General features: G+C 41.8%; 1 protein-coding gene across 1 annotated transcript in view; it reads left to right on the top strand.

The window, feature by feature from the left end:
• The window catches only part of wdr36 (WD repeat domain 36), a 73,579-nt gene that overhangs the window by 5,901 nt on the left and 47,241 nt on the right, over positions 1 to 20,437 (top strand). Inside the window, exons 4-10 of the mRNA XM_055633208.1 lie at positions 1,620 to 1,737; positions 2,338 to 2,470; positions 4,644 to 4,698; positions 8,193 to 8,325; positions 12,010 to 12,185; positions 13,724 to 13,844; positions 14,860 to 14,925. Of these exons, the coding sequence (XP_055489183.1) occupies positions 1,620 to 1,737; positions 2,338 to 2,470; positions 4,644 to 4,698; positions 8,193 to 8,325; positions 12,010 to 12,185; positions 13,724 to 13,844; positions 14,860 to 14,925 (802 nt within the window). The remainder of the gene's footprint in view (positions 1 to 1,619; positions 1,738 to 2,337; positions 2,471 to 4,643; positions 4,699 to 8,192; positions 8,326 to 12,009; positions 12,186 to 13,723; positions 13,845 to 14,859; positions 14,926 to 20,437) is intronic.

Below are 20,437 nucleotides of genomic sequence, written 5' to 3'. Positions count from 1 at the left end.
GATTTCTTGTAATGAATGAGGATAAAGAACATAGAAACATAGAAACATAGAAACACAGAAAGGAGTGCTGATAGGTTACCACCCGTCAAGATTATAATCTCGTTCCTTACAAATGTGATTATTGAAGGAAACTAGGATTTGCATAGCATAACCTCTGTCGTAACAGCACTCACTGTAATGTTAGTGATAGGAAGTATTCTGGAAACGACTGTAGGTTGAGATTCTTAATTGGCAAAAGATGTGTTGGAGAATCATATCCAGATGTTGCTGCGGGGACCAGTTTTAAATTAATGGTGTTGGGAGGAACTGCAGATGCTGGTTCAATGGTTAATGGTTCCTGATGCTGCTTGTCATCCTGCAAATAGCATAACTGACAATTGACAGAAGTACGAAAGCAAAAACACTTATTTGTTGTAAAGGAAATTAAAATATTTCTAAGTGACAACTATGGTTGAAAATCTGTATAGAATTATAGAAGAGTATAGCACATGAACAGGCTCATTGGTCCACAATGTTTGTACTATAGAGGCACCAAACGTGGTGAATAAACAGTTGCTTTATTCAGGTGTTACATGCAAGTTTGGTCCACTAACTTAATTGTCATTGCTGCTGTAGCTGAGCGAGGGTGATGTCTCGAGCTCAGCTACCTGTCGACTGGGGTTATCTCAAGGTGAGATATGCTTATGTAGCAGGACACTCCCCTTAACCCATGACGTCACGTGGCAGCCCTCACAACCACTGACGAGTGTTCGACCGTAAGTGGTCTGTGTATCAGCTGACGCCATAGTACTGAACATGAAGCCAAGTAAAACTAATCTCGTTTCATAATTTTTGTGACGTATGATTTAACTTTGTCATCATCTCTGTAGTCCTTGTCTCCTCAATGAAGTTCACAGTCTATAACGATACTGTTGCTGACAGAAATAAAATGCTGGGGATACTCAGCAGGACAGGGAGCATGTGAAGAGGAAAACGTGTAATGTTTCATGTCGATAACTGTTCATCTCTGCTGAATAGTCATCAGACTTGTGACGTCAACTTTATTTCTCTGTCCTTTAATGCTGCCTGACCTGTTGAGCATCTCCAGTGTTTTCCATTCCAACATTTGGATTCTTTTGCTTTTCAAGTACCATTATTGACACCTTGGGTCCATGAGTGCAGGCCGAATACTTCGGTTCCCGACAACAAATGTTAAGAATATAAGTAAGCCAAGTTTGATTTGTTTTGGAGCTTGTATAACAATATGAGCAGCAGCTGGGTATAGCTGAATAGGAGATTAGGTGAATGGGAGATTAATTGCAAAATGGCAATGTTGAAAATGGAGAAGTAGAGTGAGGAAAGTTGCATCTTCCTATCCAAAAAATATATTTTTTTTTAATTGAAGATAAATACTTTTTTCCTATTAGAATTTGGTAAGTAAAATCAACAGCATTTTTGTCAGTAAAAATAATGATTTGGGCTAAATTGTGCTTTTTGCTGTTTTCCATTGATGATTACGAGTGCTCAGTTTTCTCGTATGCATTGATTTAATTTGTTAATGCAATACGATTAAAAAAAATGTATTTAACAACTGTTTATTTTTCCATTTATGCGACTGATTTTTTCCCCCTTAACTTCAGATTGTATATATATATGAAGGCCATAATGCAGCAGTCCATCTTTTGTTGCCTTTTGGTGATCATGTGATCTCAGTGGATCGAGATAACACGCTTATTGTTTGGGATGTGCAATCAGAGGGTGAGTTTAAAAGATTATGAATTGTTTTTGATTATTAGCCACTAATTCCCATATTTCCTGGAATTGTATTTTGAAGAATTGAGGCCTCCAAGTTAGTCTGAGTAAAATAACATGCAACACCAATTTGTGTTCATGGTTTGTTCCTTGCGTTGCCTCATCTGAATTTTGTGGGCCATTTTGGATTGCTTGTCCTTTCCTTCAATCATTTGAGCATTCTTTGTGTATGGAAGGACACTTTTGTACCCTGGTCTATTATAGAACATTGTTGTTAAGCTTGTTCTGCATTGATGTCAAGTGGAAGCAACAGAACAAGCTGATATTTTCCATTACTAATATTACTGATACGTATATAATAAACAAGTATACTGAAACCATTGTAGATCTAGGCACTGACAGCTTGATTAAACCTAGTAAATGTTTAAACCAGGGACTTTCTAATAAAGACGAAACCTGACAAGTTGCATGGTTACATGAATTCTTAGCAATCTTGTGCAAGATCATCTGCAGTCTTGATTACTTTTGCCATTGTAAAATGACTAGAATGAAAATATTCCTTAATGATGTATAATGCTGTATTAACCTTATTGTCTTTATTTGCAGAAGAATACCTTCAACTGAATTTTGATAAAATCACATTTACAGTTTCTGCCCTTCTGCATCCAAGTACCTATATCAACAAATTGTTACTTGGTAGCCAGCAAGGAAGTCTTCAGCTTTGGAATATCAAGTCCAAGTTAGTTCAGCTTCTATTATTTTTTTTAATAAAATGTTATAATTTTTAAACATTTCTACTTTGTTCTTTTTCCCAGAAGTTTTTAAAATTTAGATAAACCTAAAGTCCACTTAAAACCAAAGTGATCTTCATCCAACCTTTCCTTTTCAGACCTGACATCTGGTGAAAAGTAGGATCATGATGTTAGCCTTCATAATTTGGTTAATGTCTTCCTTGAAGGATACAATACATTTCTAAACTGATACTTAGATATTACATAAAATAGATATTTTGAAATTGTAAAGCGGTGTAGTTTAATTGTGATTGATTGTGTATTATCCATGCCAATAGCTCCTACTAGTGTAACCTGCTACATTATTTACCAATCAACATTTTTCCAATGGAAAGGATACATTGAAAATTATATTACTGAGCTTTGGTTAGCTTTTTGCACATATTTTGTGATATAATCTAGGTTTGAAGCTGGAAATCTGCTTGCATGTCAAGGTCACTCTATTCCCGAGAGATTGAAAATTAGAACGGTGCAACAACTTTTCAATTTGATACATTTCCAATTGTTCTTGGCATCGGTAATGTTGCCCATCCTCTATTTGCCCAACAAAAATGGTAATGCATCATCTGTTTGATCTACTATAATCTTTATGGTGCTGTGACCAAATTCCTGTGGCACCATTTTACACAGACATGATACCAAATCGTGATCACTGATAACTACTGACTTGTCTCCAATGCTCAATTTTTAACATATTTAAAACATATCTGCAGCCCAACATCATACTATGAAATTGTTGTTTTCATGCCCGCTGTCCACTTTCCCCTTTGCTTCTATGCCACTGACTCCATGACATCTCCTCTGTTTGACCTCGATTGTTTCTTTGCAATTTTAGTGATCTGTTAACTGTTGGTGAAGCTTTATACTTGATGGAAGATGTAGCAGAAATTTTGCATTACTGAGGCACCAGCCTTTACTTTTAAATTAAAGCAGTACTACTTTTGAAACACTCAGCTTCTCATAGAATCAGTAAACTAGCAAGTTGGACAAAGGCACAGAAAAAGTGAGAATCCAAATTGGAGAGAGCGTGTGGAAGATTCTATCCATGGAACCCTAATGTTTGAAAAGAACAAAGGCCCATCTATGATAGGGGGAAGCAGTGGTGACGAACTGCTTAAGAAGCAAGCTGGTTGATTTAATGAGAAAAGAGAGTGAAAAACAGAAGTTATATAAATGTTGTGAAATGCAGTTGAGAGTTCTTGCAGACAACTGAAACCAAAAACAGTGTCCGTAGATAAACTGAGCTAATATAAGTGGGACTGTAACCTCCATGATTTCTGCACTCTGTGAAACACAGTTGGTTTGTGGATTGATAATGATACTAGTGTGGTTAAAAGATGAGAGTTTATGATGAAATACATTTCTGCTCTTGGGGTACAGTTCCAATAGCTAGTTTTGAGCTGTTAGTTTTGTTTTAAATCCATCTCATTTGATGCAGTGCACCACAACCTCTGCGAAATTGAGGAGTATAGGAGCAGAAATAGGTCCTCACAAAGAAAGTTATTTTGTGGTCACTCCTGTTCAGGTATAGATGCATCTGCCACAAGTAAGTTGGTGAAGACGAGTATGCTTTGCTCGCAATATAGTTCTCTTGCCTCACGTAGGTTGAGTCGGGCAACTGAATTGTTCAGGCAGTTAAATTATTGTTATGCTACTGTCACTTTTGATGAGTAGCATTAAAGTCCCCACCTTTAGCACATTCTGTACCCTGTTAGCTTTTTAGCACCATTTGAAAACAAAGAGCAACCTGGAGGAGTAATGATTTATGAGCTGAGGGAGAGCAGCAATAGAGCTGACCTTGACCACAATGTACAAATGTTGCAGCTAGACCAAAGTTTTATTGGATATATTTTTGTTGGACTTGAACTAACTACTTTGACTGTTTTATTGAGATAGGTGAGGTTTTCAGTATGTCCGATTATTTTCATCCAACATTGGAAATCTGTATATTTTTAAAAAATATTTGTCTTTGAAATGCAAATCATTTAAGTTGTGATGGTCTTAAAAGAGTTAAATGATTTTCTTTACTGAACAATAAGGCAACATTAATTCAGTGGTTAAAATGATTTAAGAAAAAATCTCCAATATTTACGACTTTTTTCTTTTATGATCCAAATGTAGCAAACTTTTGTATACTTTTCAAGGTTGGGACTCAAGTGTGTCTGTTCTTCAGCAGGTCAGTAATTTACTGTTATAATTGGTGTTCAGTTCAAGCACAAACTCGTATTTTGAAGTTTATTTTCTTGATGATGATAACAGTACTTGCGGTCAAACAGTCCATAGTATTTGAATTAAAATCTTTGGGAGAAACCTTTGGAAAAGTCGGCAGTATAAATTTTAGAATTATCCCGCAAGAATAGTGCAGTATAAAATGATAGTATTTAGTGATAATACTCGTTCCGTTGCTTTGAAAGAGAAAAGCTAGCAGTTCCATTACCCAGCAATTTATTTCCTATTGTAATTGAGGCAGTGCAGCGTAGGTTCACGAGATTGATCCCTAGGATGGCGGGACTGTCATACGAGGCAAGATTGAAAAGACTAGGCTTGTATTCACTGGAGTTTAGAAGGATGAGGGGGGAATCTTATAGAAACATATAAAACTATAAAAGGACTGGACAAGCTAGATGCAGGAAAAATGTTCCCAATGTTGGGCGAGTCCAGACCAGGGGCCACAGTCTTAGACTAAAGGGGAGGTCATTTAAGACTGAGGTGAGAAAAAACTTTTTCACCCAGAGAGTTGTGAATTTGTTGGATACCCTGCCACAGAGGGCAGTGGAGGCCCAATCACTGGGTGGATTTAAGAGAGAGATAGAACTAGGGGCTAGTGGAATCAAGGGATATGGGGAGAAGGCAGGCACGGGTTATTGATTGGGGTCGATCAGCCATGATCACAATGAATGGCGGTGCTGGCTCGAAGGGCTGAATGGCCTACTGCACCTATTTTTTATGTCTATGTCTAAATATCAGATCCCTTCTGTAAGATATTATTACATTTACCTCGAGTGCTTTTCACTTTTCAAGTACATTATAAATCAGACCAAATATCACTTAAAATAATGATTCTCTTCTTCCTGTGGGTTCTTTTTTCAAGTTATCTTAAACGTCTAGTCCCTTGTTGCTGCTCTTGGTGCTGGTGGCTCGGGCTACTACATCAAATGCTATGTAAGAAACATCTGATAAATCTGTTACAAACCACCTCCATTTTAAGAAGAACAAACTGATCTGATGTCTAGACTGGCCCTTCGTTCTGACATATTTCTTGGAGGGGGTAAAGCACGATCTATTTTCTCAAGTGTGATGTCCTTATTTAGACAGTACTCCAGCTAAGTTCTAACTAGCAATTTATGTTTAGCATTTTATAAATTTTGTGCCACTATATAAAATAAAAATTACCTGTGGGAAAGACCGTAGGCAGACTATACTTCTTCCCACCCTGCTTCCTGTAAGGACTCCATCCCCTACTCCCAATTCCTCCGTCTACGCCGCATCTGCTCCACGGATGAGGAGTTCCACACCAGGACATCTGAAATGTCCTCATTATTCAGGGAACGGGGGTTCCCCTCCTCCACCATAAATGAGGCTCGCACCAGGGTCTCTTCCATACCCCGCAACACTGCTCTCTCTCCCCATCCCCCCCACTCGCAACAAGGGCCGAGTCCCCCTAGTCCTCACCTTTCACCCCACCAGCCGTCACATACAAAAAGTAATCCTCCGTCAGTTTCGCCACCTCCAACGTGACCCCACCACTCGCCACATCTTCCCATCTCCCCCCATATCTGCCTTCCGCAAAGACCGCTCCCTCCATAACTCCCTTGTCAATTCTTCCCTTCCCTCTCGTACCACCCCCTCCCCGGGCACTTTCTCTTGCAACCGCAAGAGATGCTACACTTGTCCCTTTACCTCCCCCCTCGACTCCGTTCAAGGACCCAAGCAATCGTTCCAGGTGCGACAGAGGTTTACCTGCATCTCTTCCAACCTCATCTATTGCGTCCGCTGCTCTAGATGTCAGCAGATCTATATCGGTGAGACCAAGCTGAGGTTGGGCGATCGTTTCGCCGAACACCTCCGCTCGGTCCGCAATAACCAAGCTGACCTCCCGGTGGCTCAGCACTTCAACTCCCCCTCCCACTCCGTCTCCGACCTCTCTGTCCTGGGTCTCCTCCATGGCCACAGCAAGCAGCACCGGAAATTGGAGGAACAGCACCTCATATTCCGTTTGGGGAGTCTGCATCCCGGGGGCATGAACATCGAATTCTCCCAATTTTGTTAGTCCTTGCTGTCTCCTCCCCTTCCTCAGCCCCCCTGCTGTCTCCTCCCATCCCCCAGCCTTCGGGCTCCTCCTCCTTTTCCCTTTCTTGTCCCCGCCCCCGATCAGTCTGAAGAAGGGTTTCGGCCCGAAACGTTGCCTATTTCCTTCGCTCCATAGATGCTGCTGCACCCGCTGAGTTTCTCCAGCTTTTTTGTGTAACCTTCGATTCTCCAGCATCTGCAGTTCCCTCTTAAACATAAGTGTTCCTTCTATTGGCTGCAGTCATGCCTTGCAGAAAATAAAGATGATTATGGCTATTGATGATCAATTATCCCAGTCTCTGGACACAACGGCAGGCGTTTCTCCGGCCATCTTTTGTGCTAGCTATTTTCAGTTGTTTCATTAATATCCTTTTACCATATATAAGATTGAAAAGTATTACTTTTCCCATTATTTCCACAGTATATTGCTTATATAATCAAAGTTTGTAATTTGGAATTCCAGTTGATAATTGCATTGTGGACAAATGTGAAGTTAACTAGAGATTTAATGATTTAAATATTTGTACTTGGATTTTATTATAATCCTTCATTGAATATTTAATTTAGTCGAGTGCAAATGTTGTTAAAATGACCTAATTGAAATAAAAAGACATTTCTTCTGTAAATTTGTTAGAATTTGAGTCATTGTCACCAGTTTGCAAATTGAGACAAACTAACAGAATCGTAGTGTATGATCCCTCAAACATAAAAATTAAATGAGATTTTAAATTTATGTTAAATCAATAGCCATGTTTAAAATTCTATTTGGTTATGTCAATGGGAAGATTATAATTGGTTGCACACAGAGTCATAGAGTGATGCAGCATGGAAACAGGCCTTTGGGCCTAACTTGCCCACACTGGCCCACATGTCCCAGCTACACTAGTCCCAACTGCCCACGTTTGGTCTATATCCCTCCAATCCTGTTCTATCCATGTACTTGTCTGTTTCTTAAATGTTGGGATAGTCCCAGCCGCAACTACATCCTCTGGAAATTTGTTCCATACACCCACCACCCTTTGTGTGAAAAAGTAACCCCTCAGATTCCTATTAAATCTTTTCCCCTTCAACTTAAACCGATGTCCTCTGGTCCACGATTCAACTCCTTTGGGCAAGAGACTGCATCTATCTCATCTATTCCTCTTATGATATTATACCTCTCTATAAGATCATCCCTCATTCTCCTGCCCTCCAAGGAAAAGTCCCAGTCTATTCAGCTATTCCCTATAGCTCACACCTTTTAGTCCTGGCAACATCCTTGTAAATCTTCTTTGTACTCTTTCCAGCTTGACAACATCTTTCGTATAATATGGTTCCCAGAACTGTTATAATTGTTAGGTTATATGTTATAATTTTCTCTTTGTGTTTTCCATTTTCTAGGCCCCAGCAGTGGATGTAGTTGCTGTTGGCCTAACATCTGGCATGATAGTTATTCATAATCTGAAATATGATGAAATGGTAATGAAATTTCAGCAAGATTGGGGACCAGTCACAGCAATATCATTTCGCACAGGTAATGAGATTATATCAATGCTGTTTATTTAAGAAGAATTTAGGAAGAAAATGAGAAAAAGCTGTAGGCTCAGTATAAAGTAAAGTTGTAATATCAGTTGAAACAAACCGTATCACACCAATCAATTTTGTACAACTTTGGCTGGTTTAATTTGATACAGTAAGATTTTGATTGTCATATGATGATTTTTAAAATGTCTAGCCTCTTTAAATTAATATTTGGATTTAGATAACCTGTGTACTTAAAATGTCTGACTTTAAAATACAGGCAGTTCTACTGTAAAATGTGTTTCTATAACATGGGCCAGAGGGGCCTACCGTGCCCCCCCCCCCCCCCATAGGATCCTACTTCGTGGGTGTCATTTTGTTCATTGGGCTCTTCTGTCGGAAAAATGATATTCCCAAGAAAAAACTAATCTGGACTATATGTTTTTTAACCCCTTATTTCAATCCATGGCAAATTTGTGTGTTTTCACATTTTGCCCTCATTCTTGTGGCCCTATTCCATCATCCTATGTCAACCGGAAAGCAAATCCAGATTTTGGCTAGTGCCATAGCTGGGCAATTACTCTGAGTACTTTCCTACAGAGGCAGAACACTGGCCATAAACCAACTGGTGGCCTCTTTGTTGTGATACTGGTTGGTTGCCTTGGTCCTGCCCTCTGCCTTTGTTGGCAGGACCCAGAGGAAGTTGGAGTGTTTCTTCTGGGCAATCGGAAACACAGTCGCTGCTGCGGTCCTGTATCTCCCAATTGTGAGGGCGGTCGGTCACTGGTGTGCAACCGCATCCAGGTGGTGGCTCTCCACTTCAAGACCCTGCAGAGATTACCTCGGGCATAAGATTTCTCTGCGGAAATTCGCAGGTTTTGATTATTTGGTAAAAAGAAAAAAAAATGAAAAATCCGTAAAAAAACAAAAAAAAAAACAAGCAAACATTTTTTGTTAATCTCCGCTTTCAATGACGTTCCGCTTTAGCGTCACAACGTCTGCCCCTCTGGCGTCACGGCATCTGCCTCTCTCCAGCCCCCACCCCCTCCCCCTTACCTGGTACAACTCTCACCTTACCCCCCCAGTCCCTTCCCTCGTACAACTCTCCCCTCACTCCCCTGGTATAACTCTCCCCTTACCCCACCATGTCATCTCTGGATGCCCGCTCTAGCACCCACCAAACGGAGCTCAGGGCCTGGCAGACAGTGACACAGAGACAACAACCTGGCTGCTCAACACCCGGCTTGAGATATAACTATTCCTTTGGTTTATGTTTCATTTGCAAGAGGAAGACCCCCCCCCACCCCCCCCAAACTCCCTCCCCTGGTACAACTCTCTCCCCCCCCCCCCCCACTCCCCGGGTACAACTCACCCGTTAACCCCACTCCCCTGGTATCATTCCGTCCCATGGTACCAACTCCCCTCCCCCCCAATCCCATGGTACAACTCTCTCCCAACACCCCCCCCCCCCCCGGTACGACTCTTCCCCCCCCCCCCCCCCCCCCCCCCCCCACTCCCTCCTCTGGCCCAACTTTTCCTTTACCCACCCACTCCCCACCCCCCCCACCCCACACACTTATGTTAGAAGCACATGTTGCGCAAAAAGGGAGTCTGTATCAAGACTTGGCAAACCCATGGAAGATAATGGGAATACATTGCATCCATCAAGCGTTGTGATCTTTATCAGGTACTGGACCCACACTGCGCGGAAATGGGGTTATTTCCTCTTTAAATCCGGGACCAACGGTGACGAATGTTGCCAACTGTGCAACTGCTTTTTGCATCAGTTCAGGGACTTTTCGTCCGCCTTCTGCTTCATGGATGAGAGTAGTGATGTTCTGTTTTGACAATACTATATATATTTCTTTTAGATTGACATCTCCTTAGAATGTCAATTTAATCGGCATTCGTACCTATAAATGATCTTAATTTTGTAAACAAAAGTGTGGTTTCACCAACGACTTGTACAACTGCTTCATGATCTCCCAACTTATATCTCTCTCTCTCTCTCTCTCCCCCCCCCCCCCCCCCCCCCCTCCTTTTCCCAATGAAGGCAAATATGCAAACTTTCTTTGCTACTCATTCTCTAGGGGTCTACCATTTACAGTGTAAATCCTGCACTGAAGTAATCCAGAGATTACTGCCTTTGAGGTCCTGCTTTTTTCAAATCAAGTCACTTTTATTTCTATAGCACATTTAAAAAACAACTCTCGTTGGCCAAAGTGCTTTACATTGGTGGAGGTACTAACGTTATACAACATAGGTTCATAGATTAAGTACATACATAAATACATACATATAGCCCTCCCTCAGAGGACGTCAAGAAAGGCTTGAGAGTACAGATGAGCTTTAAGTCTCGACTTAAAGCAGTTGATGGAGGGGGCAGTTCTGATGGGAAGAGGGGTGCTGTTCCACAGTCTAGGAGCTGCAACCGCAAAGGCGCGGTCGCCCCTGAGCTTATGTCTAGGATGTTCAGTAACCCCAAGTCGGCCGATCTGAGGGACCTGGAGATGGTGTGGTGGGTAGCAGACTTTTGATGTAGGTGGGGGCAAGCCCGTTAAGGGCTTCGTAGACATAAAGAAGGGTCTTGAAATTTATTCGGAACCGCACAGGGAATTTTTAAATTTCCTAACTTCATTTCTTGTACTACCTATGATGTACATAACGACCTCTGGCTGCTTACCCTTGCTCTTGAGAATGTTCTGGAGCAGCTTTGAGACATCCTGAACTCTGGTACCAGGGACGCAGCATAATATTTTGGAGCCCTGTCTGTGGCCACAGAACCTCCCATCTGTCCCCCTAGCTATAGAGTCTCATATCACTATAGCCCTATCCTGCTGTTTATCAGACCCAGTGCCATGGATTTGGCTGCTGCTTCCTGCTGCATGGTTCCCCCAACCCCCACCCCACCGGCAATAATATCCAAAGGGTATATGTGCTTTAGAGGCAAATTGCTGGCAGGAGATTCTGACATTCAATGCCTACTCCCTTTACCTTTCTTAGTGGTCGCCAATCTACTTTCTGTCTGTACTTTGAAAATGACTGGTAGCTCTTAACTATGACGCTCTGTCTCCCTGACAAATCTGAAGTTATTTAGCAAGCCACTTTAGGAGCAGGACTGATCATGGCCTTGCCTCTGCATTCCCACTTATCTTTTTCCTTTTCAAGAATCTGCCTCAAAGAAGATTCTGTTCCAATTGCCTTTGAAGACGAGAACTATAAAGACTACCACCCATTGAGAGAAAATATTTTGTCTCGCTCTGCCCTAAATGGACAAATTCAATTTCAGACAATGATCCCCTAGTTTTAGATTCTCCCCACAAGAGGGCGCTCCAACAGATCTTTAAGTTTCACTTGGTGAGTCCTCTGAAAGGGTAAAGGATGCATGGTTTTGTTATCTTGGTTTAAACTTCAATTGTCAACTAAATGATTTACTGTTATTTAAGACAGTTGTATTCATATGTTTTTGAACAGATACTAGAAACTAATATGATTTAAACCAGCATCTGAAGTTCCTTCCTACTACATAATTTCAATTTACCATCACCTAATGAAGTGTTCCTTCAGAATACAATTCCTTTATAAATCATGGAATGCCTGCATATAATATCTAGAGGTTCTTGTAGGTTTCTTTGCACACGTCTGCCATTAAAACTATCCTTGAACATCACAATGTTTTTATATTTCAATTTTACAGATGGATTTCCAGTGATGGCAGTTGGCAGTCATGTGGGTCACGTTGGCCTTTGGGATTTGGAGGAGAAGAAGCTGATTACCCAGATGCGAGAAACTCACTCAACAGCTGTTGCCGGATTAACATTTGTTCATGGAGAACCACTTCTCATTACTACTGGTGAAGACAATGCAATTCGGGTATGGTTCATGTCCTATTATCAATAGTCAAGAGTCAATTTAATTGTCATTTGGACCCCTGGAGGTCCAAATGAAATGCCGTTTCTGCAGCCATACATTACACACAAATAGACCCCAGACGCAACATAATTTACATTTTACATAAACATCCATCACATAGCTGTGATGGAAGGCCAAAAAAAAACGTATCTCTCCACTGCACTCTTCCCCCCCGATGTCGGAGTCAAAGTCAAAGCCCCCGGCTGGCGATGGCGATTGTCCCGCGGCCATTAAAGCCACGCCGGGTGGTGCGAGGTCGCACACCGGGTCTTGATGTTAGAGCCCCCGGCGTGCGCTCGCAGAGTCCCGCGGCCATTCCAAGCCGCGCGGGGCAGTGATGTAGGCCCCGCTCCAGGAGCTCTTCGACCCCGCAACTCGGGCGGGAGAAGTCGCCGTTGCAGGAGCCCTGAAAAGCGGTCTCCCTCCAGGGACCCGCGGGCTCCCGGTGCTGCCGTCCGCAGACCCGCAGTAGCAGCCTCCGCAGCGGCAGCAGCAGCAGCGGCAGCGCTCCTCCACCGCTCCACCCGCTCCGGTCTCGGCCAGCTCCGCGACGGTGAGGTGAGTCGGCACCTGAGTCCCCGGCTTCTTCTGTTGGAGGCCGCTCCTCGTTGCAGCCTCAACGACAACTGAGACCCGACGAAAAAAAAGGTCGGGTCTCCAGTGCAGGGAGAGATTTAAAAGTTTCCCCCTCCCTCCCACCCCACCCCACCCCCCCCCCACACACACACCCCCCAACATAAAATAACAAAAACTACATATAAACATAGACAAAAAATAATAAAAACGCGGACAGGCTGCAGAGGCCGCTGCTGACCAGAGTCGCGCCGCCTACCGCCTATTATTGTCATATGACTATTCCCTATAAAGTGTTTTCATTGGAAAAAAAAGTAAGACTCTAACTACATAATACAATGATCTAACTAAATGGAATGGCTGAGGTTAAAATAACACTTCACTGTTGTGGATCACAAAGCTGTCATCCTCTTTCTGTGTAAACATCTATTATGTTTGAAGTATAATTTTGCAATCTGTTTACCTGCTCTTGACTGTCTCTGATGGTTCTGCCAATGATCAGTTGTGATTAACTACTTAAGTTTGTACAGAGTCAGCTGTGACAGCCAAAGTTTTGGAAAGGGATGTAAGAAAGAAAAAAGTAATTCATTTCAACACTATGTCAGAAATAGTCCGAGTGAATTGGAGTGAATGTTAGTGGTAAAGTTAATTAAATCACGTTCTGCATGGGTGCAGGAGCCATCCCCGATACAGTATCTATGTTCTCCATTGATGCTGCCTGACCCGCTGAATTACTCCTGCACTTTGTCTTTTGTAGAGCTACATTTTTCGTTCCTTGTTTCTACCTGTGCACTATTCAATCTTCTTTAATAGCCGGCTGAACAGGATAAGGTGGGATAACACTATTGTTGTGAAAAGCATAACATAGACAATTTATCCTTTTGTATAAAAAGAAATACAGTAAATGCTTTCTGGTTTATGTTTAGGTCTGGATTTTTGATGCTCCAGGAGGTGGAGGTCGCCTTTTACGATGTCGTATGGGACATGGTGCCCCTCCAACCAAAATAAAATATCATGGATCTGACGGACAAAACATTCTTAGTGCAGGTAAGAATATATATAACCATATAACAATTACAGCACGGAAACAGGCCATCTCGACCCTTCTAGTCCGTGCCGAACACATAATCTCCCCTAGTCCCATATACCTGCGCTCAGACCATAACCCTCCATTCCCTTCCCATCCATATAACTATCCAATTTATTTTTAAATGATAAAAACGAACCTGCCTCCACCACCTTCACTGGAAGCTCATTCCACACAGCTACCACTCTCTGAGTAAAGAAGTTCCCCCTCATGTTACCCCTAAACTTCAGTCCCATAATTCTCAAGTCATGTCCCCTTGTTTGAATCTTCCCTACTCTCAGTGGGAAAAGCTTTTCCACGTCAACTCTGTCTATCCCTCTCATCATTTTAAAAACCTCTATCAAGTCCCCCATTAACCTTCTGCGCTCCAAAGAATAAAGCCCTAACTTGTTCAACCTTTCTCTGTAACTTAGTTGCTGAAACCCAGGCAACATTCTAGTAAATCTCCTCTGTACTCTCTCTATTTTGTTGACATCCTTCCTATAATTAGGCGACCAAAATTGTACACCATACTTCAGAATTGGCCTCACCAATGCCTTGTACAATTTTAACATTACATCCCAACTTCTATACTCAATGCTCTGATTTATAAAGGCCAGCACACCAAAAGCTTTCTTTATCACCCTATCTACATGAGATTCCACTTTCAGGGAACTGTGCACAGTTATTCCCAGATCCCTCTGTTCACCTACTTTCTTCAATTCCCTACCATTTACCATGTATCTTCAATTCCCTACCATTTACCATATTACTGTATTATTTGCTAGTCTTCATTTTGTAGAACTGATCTTTTCATTAGAATGAAATCACACTAATCTTCAAGTGTACTTGGTGCTTGTTCTGTTGAGTGGTAGTCTGTATCACTCAACGTATCGTAGATAGTATATTTTACAAATCTTTTGATTAATGTTTGTGCTCATTGTGCTTTAAAGTTGAGCATAGTTTCACAAATCATCCATTTGTTTTTAAATATAGGACAAGATGGAACTTTGCAGTCATTTTCCACTATTCATGAAAGTTTTAATAAGAGTTTGGGTCATGGTGAGTATAGTTCTAAAGTACAATGAATGTATTATGGATATCTTTCATTTGAATAAGTCTTTAAGGTTTCGCATGGTAGTCTGCTCTGGAAGTTTAGGTCACATGGGATCCAGGGAGAGCTAGATAATTTATTACATAATTTGCTTGATGGTAAGTAACATTAGCAGAAATGCTGTTTTTAGGACTGGCAGTCTGACTAGTGGTCTGCTTCAGGAGGTGGTGCTGGGTGCATTGTTGTGTCATTTCTATCGCTGATTTGGATGAGAATAGTAAATTTGCAGATGTCACTAAAATAGCTGGCATTTTAGATAGTAAAGAAAATTATTAAAAATTACAATGGGATCTTGATTAGCTAGATAATTGGGTGTAGGAATGGCAAAAGGAGTTTAATTAAACTTGGATTATTTTCTCCTGAGCCTTGGAGGCTGAGCATAGACCTGAAAAAAGTATATAAAATTATGAGAGGCATAGATAGTGTGGACAGTCAGAACCTTTTTCCCAGGGTGGAAATATGAAAGATTAGAGGGCATAGCTTTAAGGTGAGATGGGAGGGGGAATTTAAAGGAATTGTGTGTGGCAAGATTATTTTTTACAAAGAATGTGTACCTGGAACCAATGTTAGGCGATAGTATAGTGTCATTTAAGAATGGAGGTGCATGGATTGTGAGCAGGCAGTTGAGATTATCTGTGAGGTTAATCTCACTTTGTGAGGTAATAAATGTGAGGTTATCCACTTTGGTGGCAAAAACAGGATAGTAGACTATTATCTGAATGGTGGCCAATTAGGAAAAGGGGAGATGCAACGAGACCTGGGTGTCATAGTACACCAGTCATTGAAAGTAGGCATGCAGGTGCAGCAGGCAGTGAAGAAAGCGAATGGTATTTTAGCATTCATAGCAAAAGGATTTGAGTATAAGAGCAGGGAGGTTCTACTGCAGTTGTACAGGGTCTTGGTGAGACCACACCTGGAGTATTGCGTACAGTTTTGGTCTCCTAATCTGAGGAAAGACATTCTTGCCATAGAGGGTGTACAGAGAAGATTCACCAGACTGATTCCTGGGATGGCAGGACTTTCATATGAAGAAAGACTGGATAGACTCGGCATGTACACGCTAGAATTTAGAAGATTGAGGGGGGATCTTATAGAAACTTACAACATTCTTAAGGGGTTGGACAGGCTAAATGCAGGAAGATTATTCCCGATGTTGGGGAAGTCCAGAACAAGGGGGTCACAGTTTAAGGATAAGAGGGAAGTCTTTTAGGACCGAGATGAGAAAATCATTTTTTTGCGTGGTGAATCTGGAATTCTCTGCCACAGAAGGTAGTTGAGGCCAGTTCATTAGCTATATTTAAGAGGGAGTTAGATGTGGCCCTTGTGGCAAAGGGGATCAGAGGGTATGGAGAGAAGGCAGGTACGGGATACTGAGTTGGATGATCAGCCATGATCATATTGAATGGCGGTGCAGGCTCGAAGGGCCGAATGGCCAACTCCTGCACCTATTTTCTATGTTTCTATGAGATTAGTTTAACTTGACATAATGTCACAGGCATTGTGGCCTGAAGAGCCTATTCCCGTGCTGTACTGTTCTGGGATATGTGCCAGATATGGCATTTTGGGAAGTCAAACCAGGGTAGGGTTTTCATAGTGGGGCTCTGGGAAGTATTGTTAAATGGAAGGACCTGGAAGTGCAACTGCATGCTTTCCTGGGGGTAGTGATGCAGGTGAACGGGATGGTCATGAAGACTTTTGCCCTGCTGGCTTTCACCAGTCAGGGAATTGACTAGAAGTTGAGATGTTATGTTGTAGTTGTACCAGATGTTGGTGAGGCCTCACTTGGAGTATTGTGTTCAGTTTTGTTCACCCTGCTAAAGGAAAGATGCTGTTGAGATGGAAAGATGGCAGTGAAACTTTATGAGGATGTTGTGAGGACTCTACTGAGTTATGGAGGTTCGGCAGGTTAGGATTTTATGCTTTTGGAGAGTAGGAAACCTGAGGGGTAATCTTGGAGGTGTATAAAATCATGAGTGGCAGAGTCAGGGTGAATGCACATCGTCTTTATCCCAGGGTTGGGGATTTAAGAACTAAAGGGCACAGGTTAAAGGTGAGTGGCAAAAGATTTAATAGGAACCTGATGACCAACCTTTTTACACAAAGGGCAGTGGGTACATGGAATGAGCCAGATGAAGTGGTTGAGGCAGGCGTGATAACATTCGGAAGACATTTGGACAGATACAGGGATAGGAAAGATTTAGAGGTATTGTATACGAGTCAAATTGGATTAGCTTGGGTCAGTATAGATGAGTTGGGCTGAAGGGCCTGTTTCTATACTGTGCGCTTTATGTGCAATGTGACGAATAAAACTGATTGTATTGTATTGACTAAGTGCAGTCGAACCAATGTTTTAGATAGTTGCAACATAATGTCCTCTCCACTGTATTGTATGCCCTGATCTTTCACGGCAAACATCCCATCTGCACCACCCTATCGGCTGATACTGTAGCTTTTCGGGAGCTATAGACATGCAGCCCAGAATCCTGCTATTCATCAACATTCCTCAGCCTCCCTGTATATATCCTGTCCCTATTTCACTTCCCAGAATGCATTGCCTTACACTTGTTGGTATAAAATTTCATCTGCCAATGCTCCATTTTCCATTAAAGCAACTTTCCATGTGATTTATATCTCCTGTAGTTGGAACCAACCTTTCTTGCTATCCAAAACAACACCAGTTTTCATGTCATCTGAATATTTACTAATCATCTCTCCTCCATTTATATTCACGTTATTAATATATAACTAGATCATGAGAACTCAAAAACTCAATGTCAGAACAACTCTTAAAAGTATGTGCATAGCAATCTGTGGTGTGAATTTGTGGAATGGTCTGGAACAGGAGATAAAACTTAGCACAAACATAATTCAGTTTAAAAAGATGTACAAAAACACTTGTTTAAACGGATATTGGGATGAGGATAGGTGATTCTGTGGGATATTTGTTATACTGATTGTATTAGGAAGGGTGATGGGTTGTGTATATATATGACTAAGATACTATATAGTATATGAGGGTTTTTTCTTTTCTTTTTATTTTTTTTCTCTCTTTTTTGTATGGCTTTGTAAATATTTGATTAGTGTATAAATGTAAATAATTTGGTGTACATATTGCTGCTGGTGTACATATGGTGTACATATAGCTGCTAATTTTGTATAAGATAATTATATGCAGTTGAATAAGGGGTGGGAATTAATAAGCTTTGGCTTCTTCCTGCCCCTTTTCGGATACATACGATTTCATTTATTTATAGATATTGTTTATGACACTTTATAAATATTCTTGTTTTGTTTTTTGTATGCTGTTTCACACTTGCTTTTTATTCTTTTATTCTGTTCGAAATAAAGAATTAAATAAATAAATAGATAAATAAAGTGGGACCCGTTCCCCCAACGCAATATTCCACCAAAGGTACACAAAATTGCTGGAGAAACTCAGCGGGTGCAGCAGCATCTATGGAGCGAAGGAAATAGGCGACGTTTCAGGCCGAAACCCTTCATCAGTCTGAAGAAGGTTTTCGGCCCGAAACGTCGCCTATTTCCTTCGCTCCATAGATGCTGCTGCACCCGCTGAGTTTCTCCAGCAATTTTGTGTACCTTCGATCTTCCAGCATCTGCAGTTCCTTCTTGAACAATATTCTACCAAACTGTGCAGTGAGGATGACGGGTTACTTTTATGACGCCAGAGATCCCCATTGTGACACGAGTCACGGCAACCCTCGCCCAACTGCGCAGGCATGGCCGGCAAGTGGGAGCGCGACTGCAACGTTTTTAAAGTTGAAAATGACAATAACTTGTAAAATTTAAGATCAATGTGAACAATATCTCACACTCCCTCTTCAGTCCCCTATTCCTAACCTAACCACAATATTATCCTGTTAATGAAAACGGAAGAATTTGATTAAAACTTAGTTTTTTGAAAATCACGATTTTTTTAAATGTAAATGAGATTTGGGATCCCATTGTGACGTCATTGTGAAAGAAAATGGAAGAATTTGAGTAAAACTGATTTTCTTTTTAAATCGCAATTTTTTGTGTAAATGAGATTCGGGATCCAATTGAGATTTGGGATCGTCATTGTGACGTAGACTGACGGCAGGGCAAGTGGAATAAAATAAAAAAAATAGTGGTTTGAAATGTTGTTTTTGTAAAGTTTAAAAGGTCAATAACCTGTAAAATATAACATAAGTCTGAATGAAACTTGGCTAACGGACACACCGGGACAATGGTGAGTAAGATGGGCCAAGAATTGTAGCGCTATTGTGTACTAGTGTGTGTGTGTGTGTGTATATATCTATATCTATATCACAATCGGTAAGGGTTCCTGCAACAATCCCTGCGGTACACTACTAGTCGGAGACGTTTGATCAGAAAAGTATCCTCACACCTCTACCATGTGCCTCCTCTGGCCAAATTGAACCAAGGCTTACTTGCTCGTCACTTCCTATCTCTTCATTTTAGCATAAAGTTTCCTAATTTCTTCCTAATATTTTTGTGAACATGTTCAAGATTGCGTAAATCTCCAGCGAATCCAACTCCACTCCCGGGATGGAGCCAGCCTTCCTGATGAGCTTGTTAATTCTGCTGCTGTCTGCGGCCTTTGCCCTGCTGCATGGGGAAGCTGATCCTGCCTCACCTCCCCACCATTCCCTTCACTCCTTAGTAATGGGTTTCCATGTGCTAAGTTGTTGCTAGTTTGAATCAAAATACCTCCAGTCAGGAAATTGATACAGGATCAGCAGAAATATATTTTGTATTACTTTGTAGATCAGCAACAAGCACTGAGAGCCAGCAGAATTCTTTTTGGGAGTTGTTTTTCAGATTTTACTAAAATAATTAATTTAATCTTTCAAGTAAAATATACCCTCTGTCATCTTCTTGCCTACTCGTTTAACTTGTTTGTATCTCTTTGCAGATTCTTTACATCCTCCACATTTAGCTTTCTTAACTAGTTTTAGTTTTAAAAAAAAAACCAAAAAAACACCCACCTAGATAGTAAAATTGAATATACAACTCAGTCCTTTCCCTAAAGCAGGGATCGGCAACCTTGTTCTGCACAGGGGCCAAGACGCATGTCTGTGAGTGGATGGCGGGCCACATTTATCGCGTGTACACATGGATCCCGGCCCCATCCCGCCCCTTCGAGGATGCCACCCGGAGCACTGGCCCCTAGTTACGGGCGCTCACGAACATGGCATACCTATGGACCATTGCCTTAGCTCTGTCCTGAAAGTGGTGGCTCAAATACTCACACTCACTTGGCCCCGGCCTATAGACAACCCCTATCCCGACAGTGATGCCCAGACACAGAAGGTGCGCGACTGTGCCAGCAGGAGAGCCAGAGTGCACTGCTCGGCACTCAGCGCTGCTCGGCGGCTCCACCATTGTGGCCGCCAGCACAGGCCTGCTTGTGTCTCCACGCCTCGGGGCCCGGGAGGTACTGGAGATGACAGACCCTAT

This window comes from Leucoraja erinacea, chromosome 3, assembly GCF_028641065.1.
Source record: "Leucoraja erinacea ecotype New England chromosome 3, Leri_hhj_1, whole genome shotgun sequence".
NCBI lineage: Eukaryota > Metazoa > Chordata > Chondrichthyes > Rajiformes > Rajidae > Leucoraja > Leucoraja erinaceus.
This window is presented reverse-complemented; position numbering and strand designations above follow the sequence as displayed.